Genomic DNA, 8,497 nt, shown 5'->3' with positions numbered 1-8,497 from the left:
GCATGTCCTGTGCCACAGAGGCAGACCCACTTGCCTGCCTGGAGTGGATCCAGGCACCTAGTCTATGTAGGCTGAAAAGCTGCCTGAGGACTTGCTGTTGGGTAGGGCCAGTCCCTAGGGTGGGCTGCCTGCCCAGGGTGAGCTGCATTAAATCAGTGCTCTAGTGGGTGGGGCAGACCTTGGGCTATTAGGCCAGGGGAAGAACTCCAATGGTGTCTTTCAGCATCTGAGTCAGCACGCCTATACTAGGTCACAATAACAGCTGCTGCCAATATCTCAGACTCTGGAGAGGTCTCACCCCTCACTGAGATGCACCCATAGCTTATCAAGTGAGTCTGTTTTCACCAAAGGACCATGTCCCTTTCTTTCTGGTGATTTTAGGTTGCTTCCTGAAATGGGTGAATTTGTACATGGGTCCTATAAGAGTGGGCTTTTTCTGCTTATGTCTGATAGGTTTTCTAGAGGTATTCCCCATTGTAGCTAATAGCCAGCAAAGCCAGCTATTACGACACTCATTTTAGTTGTGCTGAGTCTGAAGGATGCTTATAGTGGTAATGTTCCCCAGCTCCAGTCCCCTGCTCCTCCAGGGAAGGCTGTGTACCTTAGGATTGCTCCTGGCTGGCTGTGAAGCACCGTGTCTTAAGAAGATGGCTTTTTTCTCTCCAGAAAGGAATTTCTGCCTCTTCTGCCTCAGTCAGAACAGTCCCTTGCTTGCAGGGGTTCTTTTTATCCAGTTTTCAGTTCCTTCTCAGGAGTAATTGTTCCAAGAATAGTTGTAACTTGGTTGTGTTCATGGGAGAAAGTGAGTTAAGAGTCCATCTACACCACCATCTTGACATCAATCCCAGCACCATGACTTCTAAGTATATGTTTATTTATGTGGGTACATGTGTGATCTCTACCTCTTTACTTATTATTTATTAGATCTGCACAGTTAGGAATTATCTGTTTTGTTCACTATTGTAAACTAAGCAGTACAGTGCGTAACCTTATGCTCTGCAAATATTTTTGGAATGTAAGAATTCCACCATAAAACCGCTCCCTGGGTTCTGATATTCTCTTTTGTTCTCCTTTGTAGCTTCTCAGTCTAGGTTAAATGAAATGATTAAGAATGTTGCAGCTTCCACTCTCTCACTGTCTAATGAACAGAATGGCTCATCTATATGTCCCTGGAAACAGTGAAGAAACTGATTTCTTCCCTGCTTGATGAAAAGGAAACAGCACCATATGTTGCCACACCCAAGGACTTGTGAGTGACATAATAGGTAATTCAAATGTGCGTGTGCACACACACACCCACCCTACATTTCACACATCAGGTGTGTCCCAGTGGAGTTGGAAGCACAGAAAGTCACTATAAAGATAATTCAGTTTTCCATTGGTTTGCCTTATCACGTGAGAAGATCCTTTTCCAATGGTCAATCATAGTGAATATAATCATTGACTGAATACATATCAGTTCCCTGTGCTGTGCACACATAATCTCCTTCTATCCTCACAAACCTTCTGAGAATTTCTCAGAGAGCAAACAGAACTTGCATGAGGTCACAAAGCTAGCACATGGCAGCACTAGAGTTGAAATCATGATTATCTGCTTCTAGAGCTCAAGATTTTAAGCCTAATTTTATTCTATTTCTATACAAGCAATGGTCATCACTCCAGTGACTGAAATTCTTTTATCTTTCTGTATGTCCTGCTTATTATTTCTCCAAAATGTAAAAAAATGTGAAAGCATTTCACACCCATTCATTTATAGAGTCAGAAACAGAAGCTCGGGTCTAGTAATTAACTTGGCAAAGGTTACTCAGCTGTGAAAGGATAGAGCTTGGATGTGAATTCAAGTCTGTCTTACTCTAAATTCATCCTTCTTAACTAGACATGCTGGCATTTTTCTATATTTTCTCATTATTAAACCACATTTTCATGTATTCAGATTGGTTCCACGCTTTGAAATCAAATACAGCCAGTATTTCATCAATCTCTTTGTGTGCATAGAACTTTTCCTTTTCTTAAAGCTTGAGGTCATATTCTCATTCATTAAAAAATTATCAAGGATGATATGTCCAAAGTAAATAGTGAAATCTCTGCTTTTGAGGTTCATTGACCAAATTTGGTCTAAGTATAAAATCTTGGTATGTTTATGGACAATCTGAATCAGAAGATGATGGACAAAGAGAACCTGCATGGGAGTATGGAGAAGTGTGTCCCATGTTAGCCTGTGCTTCAAGCTACGTTTGTGAAAGCATGTCCAAGTCATCTTATTTTTGTGGACTTCAGCTTCCTCATTTGTAATGTGAGTCCCTTGGCATAGGTGATTTCAAGACCCGTTTTTGAGCTCTAAAAGACTCCAATGTTCTAAATATTAAATCTGCTACTTAATAAATGGAAAGTTTATCCATGTTTTACTCATTTACCAAATAATTACAAAATTTCTGTCCTATATATTTCAGAGGGTTTTTGAAGATTAAATGAAACCATAGAGTAACTGCCATTGAAGCAACAGAATGCCATTTGTTTCACTTTTCCTTTTCCTGGTTTCCTACAGCAACCAAAATACATTTAAAGAATCCTCTTTGTATGTAAACCATGTTAAGTTGGTGAGTCAGATTTGGGAATTTGGTGGGACAGGAAGAGGCTGAAATTCATCCAGCACTGTGTCCAGCACTTTCCTAACATTTGTCTTCTGGGTCCAGAGGGGGGCCTGTGTCATGGATCTTGATGGACTAGACAGGAGAGATGAGGATGGCAGGCATGGTACTCAAGTATCAGGAGAAGAGATTAATGACCTATATCATATATACACATATTCATAATATAGACAATTTCAACCTGCCTATGTACCTCCATATGAAAAAACTAATCATACCATGATAAGGGCACTTTTGGACACAAACCATATTCATATACCCTGAATCTGGAACCAATGGAATTGTGAACCAACAAAAACTTCCTCTTAGTTAGGGAGTATGTTGGGTTGTGGCTGGATTGGGAGATAAATAGAAAGGTGGGGCAAAATGGGCTCAGTCTAGAAAGTGCTCAGCACATTGATTTTCTTGTATAAAAAATTGAGTGATAATTTTATAGGTTCATTTGTTTGTTCTTTCATTATGAAAACATTTATAAATGATCTATATGTAGGACTGTCTGCAGTAGGTAATAGTAAATTTCAAGACTATGGTGCCCCAGAAGATGAAGTTTCAGGTCTCAAGTTGGTGTGGTAAATTGTGATTTTAGTTTCTATTTTCTTATTTTCTCCTTGTAATGGAATCATGCATTCATGACCTCTGACATGTGACTTCTATGCCTTACACTAGAGCAAAGAGACTACATTTCCTAACCTCATTGATGTTGGGTATGGTCATCTGATTTTCTTTTGGCAATAGAAATATGGGCAGAAGTGAGAGCATGCCAGCTTCAGGCAGAAGCTGCTTGCTACTCTTGTGCTTCCAACATCTCTTATGTGAAGAATGTGGATACACGTCTGAATAAGGAGATAGGTTGATTAGATGTAAACGTGACCCATGGACTGGAGCAGAGTCAGCCTACAGAACTGTGAACAAGGGAAATAACAGATTGTTGTTGTAAGCCTCTGAGCTTTTGTATTTATTTGTTACACAGCATTAATGAAGTAAAACCTGACAAACCCATGAGGAGCATCTGAGAACCAAAGGGAAGTTCAGGCAATGAATGAAGGGGACCCCTAACAGTTCAATGAGCAAAAGTTGGGCCTTCTGAATCAGGGCAGAATCCATCTACCACTAGATGAGTATGCAGGCAAATCCCAGACCCATCCATTCTGTAAGTACCCCAAATCTCCCTGGCTTATGGTTGGGCAACCACCCAGAAAACTCTTTCTCTTGCTCATTTCATGTTGCTAAAACTATAAGACATACACAGATTCTATGTTCTTCTGCTTTCTCAAACCCGTGCCAATATCACTTAAAAATGTGTCTATAGATATATAAACAGGTGTGCAAGATAAATTTATAAAAGAGATTAGAGTTTTCTTAGCCATTCTCTAATGTCAAATGTTGCTATTGTTCAGAGTTCTTTCCTGTTACAAATTAATGCTACTATAACTTTTTTGTATGTGATTTTTTCTTTACAATAATTTCATATTTTAGATTCCCATACCTGGAAACTCTGGGTTTCAAGAGGAATATGAACATCAATATGGCTCTCAGTATATATGGCCTAAGTGCCCTTCACAGGGACTTTGCAAAAATGTATGAGTGTGTCACTTCCTGCCACTTCTCCAGCATTCAGTTAACTCCATTTTTTGATCAGACAACTATAAGGTAAATACTTATATGTGGCCCTTATAGGCAGGAGTTCAAGGGAGACACAAGCTCCAATTACAGAAAGGTGGACATAACATGTCAGGAGACTGTCTAATCAAAGAAAAGCAAACCTGCACGCTTTCTATGTCACGTAAAAGTCAAACAGCCACTGTAGGAATACCCCTGTATATGTGTCACTCAGACATTTCATAAGAGAGAGCTTTACAGGCAGGTTTCTTTTGCCATCTGGAGGGTGAGGACAACACAGAATGCTCAGCTCTGGGATGAAATGACACTTTCACAACCAGGGGAGACTTTTATTTTATTCTTACTTCTAGAGAACCAGACAGAAAGTATCTTCAAAGGGGTGACAACTTTGTCAAGGTCAGCAACATAAACCAATAATGTCGAACAGCTCTTTTATTCCCACACACTTTCCTCCATGGGCACGCCCCTATATTCTCTTAAGTGATACCAGCCTTTTTCATGTAAACTCCCAGAAAACTTCAACCTGGGTGATTTTAGAGACTAAAAGCTAAATTTCCCTCCAAGAGCACCGGTTTTCATCTCTGCAGGCAGCACATTTGATCTATTGGGGGTAATGCTACACCTCAGATTCTTCTAACCCATTATAAGTAGTTACTTTCCTCATCCAGGTCTCACCTAAAAAAGGCCATGACCATAAAACAAATTGAATCAATGGAGCACTCTTCAAGAGGAGACCAGAGAAAGGTGTAAATTTCCATTCAGGAACTAGTGATTTCAACATCCAACTGGGAAGATTTAAATCTTAAAAGCATTTTAAAGGAGCAGCTCTGCATATAAACTTTGACAAATGGGAAAGAATAAGATGCTGAGAAATAGTAAAAACAGATATTTGAGGCAGGGGGACTAGCATGAATGAAGGCACAAAGGGTAGAAAATACAAAGAATAGGTAAATTTAAAGTGTAGGGTGTATGTTGTGGAGGTGGAGACTTTGAAACACTCAAAATGTGCATCAATAACTGACGTTGAATAAATTATGGCAGATTCTTATGATGGAATAGAAAAGGAAAAAGGAATAAGAACTATGTTTACTGTTAAGATATATCTCTGGGCTATGTGTTTCAGGGAAGAAAAGCAAAAGCACTGAACAATGCATATATTTTGCTTCATTTTAGCATAGTATTAAAAAGTGGAAGGATAAGCCAAAAACTAAAAACTAATTAAAATGGTTATGAGGGAAAGAAAGGGTAAAGAACATAGGAATGAAAGTTAGACTTCTTTGTACCTTATCTTGTAGATTTGACCTTGAAATCATGTAAATGTTTTTCTTAAATATTAAATAAAATGAAATTAAAGCCATCCTTTAAAATCAAAATGAAACAAAAACAAATTGTACTTTAAACTGATGGTTGAAACACACAGAAATAAATTTTTGCAACTGACTTTAAAGCACAATAGTTTATTACATGTCCTAAGTGTGATATGTCCTAAGGTTAAAAATAAGTGGAATTAAAACTAAAAATTATAAAATTTTCAGTGATAACATTATTAGTGATAATATTTATATTGTTTTTCTGAAATTATATGTGTATGTATACATGATCAGGCAATTAAATAAACAATTATATTCATAATTTAAATAATTATAATGTCATTAAGAACCAAGATTTTCATTGTAAGAGGGAAGAATTACAAATAAAGAAAAACAAATACATTAAATAAAAAGCAGGTAATCTGAAACTGTGTTCGACATATCAGTATGAAGTCATGATGAATTTTCTCCTGAGGAAAATTAAAGATCAAACACACATTTTTCAGATCACACATATTTTTCATGTCCAAGCTTGAAAAAGCCTGGAAACAGTGACCAACCTAACTTATGATCTTCAATATAATTTCCCAATGAGAGGAACCATTGAGCTTGGAGAAATAGTTGATTCCAGGTCTGAGGAAGGAAATGAGCAAGACAAGCCTAGAAGATCTTTTTGAACATGAAAGAAAGGAAGCTGTCAATGATTAGTGGAATCATGTCTAAAAGACTCAGAAGCCAACTTGAAAGGATTCCCACTAATCAAGAATAATAATTCCAAGGATAGAAACGTTTCAAATATGACAAAACCAAGAATTCATAATGATATCTTTAGAAGTGATGTTAGTATCATTTTCTTGGGGAAGGAGTTACAAAAGAAGATATTAACACCATTCAGTCTTTTTCTTTGAATTTTCCTCAATGTGTCCTATAAATTGCGTGTGTTTGTGTGTGTGCATGTGTGTAATATAGTTCTGTGTGATTATACTAATACAAGACTTAAGAAGTGACCTGGGAAAGGATGATCTTGCAAAGACCTACGCAGAAGACAGGCCACTGTCCAGCCAAAAAAAAAAAAAGGCCAGAGGGAAAAATCATATAACCCACAAAATATTACCACCTACTGGTAAATTGGCAAGGGTCAATGAACTAGGAGTTTCAGGAAGAACAACTTAGGGAAGCATACAACTGAGTATAAAGCATGACAAGGATCCTAGAAATGTAGAAGCTGTACCAGCTGGACAGCAGGAATGCCTAGTCTGTTTCATACTGAGGAAACTAAAGGAAGTCTGTGAGGTATTTGAGAATAGAGACTGAGGCTGTTCTGTTCATCTCCCATCTCTGCTTCCCCAGAACTCAGAGGCCACTCCATTACCACTGATTACAATTTATTCCTTCTCTCCATCCACCCATCTGTTCCCCTAGTCACATGCCCATTCTACTCAACACTGTGTTGTGTTAAGGGCTGCTTCACAGAGGCACGCAGTTCCACTGGTTCCAATCACAGGGCAAGGAGATGCTCTTCAGGTTGAAGTTCACTCTTTGCATAATGTGGTTGGCCCTATCCACATGGGAATACATGGGGAAGCCAAGTTTGTCCATAGCACGGATCTGGGCACAGACGACTTGGGAGACAAGGCCCTGGTCCCGGTACTCAGGCACTGTGCCTCCCATCCGAATCTCTCCTGTCTGGTCCATCAGGCACCAAGACACAGGGTTCCCCTCAGGACCCAGGAGACAGAAGGTGGGGAAGGTCTGGATACAGCGTTCAATGAATCTCTGGCTCCTCTCATTGCCACCGAAGGACCAAAATTTATTCACCAAGGCAGCATGGGTAACGTCCAGGGATGAGAGTTTTAATGTCTTTTGGTTGCTGTTGGAAACAAGGGGAAAGAATAGTCCATAATATTACACATACTGTGAAGTATTATATTTTTTTCCCCCAAAATTGTCCTGAGAGGCAAATAGGAGCAAACTTAAGCATATCTTCCTGGGTTTACAATCTGATTACTTGTATGATTTGGTGCTGATTACTTCATCACTCACTTCCTCTATTTCCTCATCTGATAAATAGGAATGATAATTACACCTCCCATATAGAATCAGCGTGAGGCTTAAATGAACCAATGGTTGTAGGTTCTTAGAACCAGCACCTGGAAGATAGTAAGCACTCCACAGAAATTAGTGACAATTGTTTCATTTGGCTTTGCCCATAACCCTCCAAGGTAGTTAGGGCAGATGTTCTTATCCTTTTACATAGAAAGAAAAAGTTTCAGAGAAAATAAATGGGTGCCCCACAGGATATGGTAGCAAGCAGTAAAGCCAGAACATAGAATCATGGAATCTTAGAATGTTGGTGTCAGAAGGCTCCTGGCCACCATTTTGAACAAATGGGAAAGCTCAAGAGGTCCAGAGACGGGCAATGATGTGGAGTGCAGGTGGCCCCAAAGTTATATAACACTGAAGTCTGAAGGCTTCTGCAATGGTGCAAAGGGGCTGCAGGAGGTGTCCTGGAAACAGCCCACAATGTGGAACTAGAAGATCTAGACTCAAACCCCAGTTATGCCTTAACTATCCACATGACCTGAGTGAGCTGTTTCATCATCTGCGACTGTTTTCTTTCAGGAAAATGAGAATAATGTCTCATACTCTATCTCACAGTGTAGACAAATAGATCCAGTGAGATTCTAGATATGGAAGTGGTTTTCAGGTTGTAGTGTCATAAAACATGAATAAAGTTCTTCCAGGCATGGGATTGAGCATCTCCAGATCAAATCCTCACTCTCAGTTTTGAATTCTATTCAGTGTTAGACTGGACCATCAATGAGTAAAATGTACAGTTTGTTGAAATTGTCTTTATTGGAAATCTTTTGTTCTGTGAAATGAATTCACCAAAGACATTTACTAAGCACCTACTATATA

General features: G+C 39.0%; 1 protein-coding gene across 1 annotated transcript in view; it reads right to left on the bottom strand.

The window, feature by feature from the left end:
- Positions 1 to 4,583: 4,583 nt before the first annotated feature.
- Positions 4,584 to 8,497, bottom strand: part of LOC124229550 (glycine N-phenylacetyltransferase-like) — a 39,167-nt gene continuing 35,253 nt past the window's right edge. The window contains exon 6 of the mRNA XM_046644819.1: positions 4,584 to 7,448. Within this exon, the coding sequence (XP_046500775.1) occupies positions 7,046 to 7,448 (403 nt within the window). The 3' untranslated portion in view covers positions 4,584 to 7,045. The remainder of the gene's footprint in view (positions 7,449 to 8,497) is intronic.

This window comes from Equus quagga, chromosome 17, assembly GCF_021613505.1.
Source record: "Equus quagga isolate Etosha38 chromosome 17, UCLA_HA_Equagga_1.0, whole genome shotgun sequence".
Taxonomy (NCBI): domain Eukaryota; kingdom Metazoa; phylum Chordata; class Mammalia; order Perissodactyla; family Equidae; genus Equus; species Equus quagga.
This window is presented reverse-complemented; position numbering and strand designations above follow the sequence as displayed.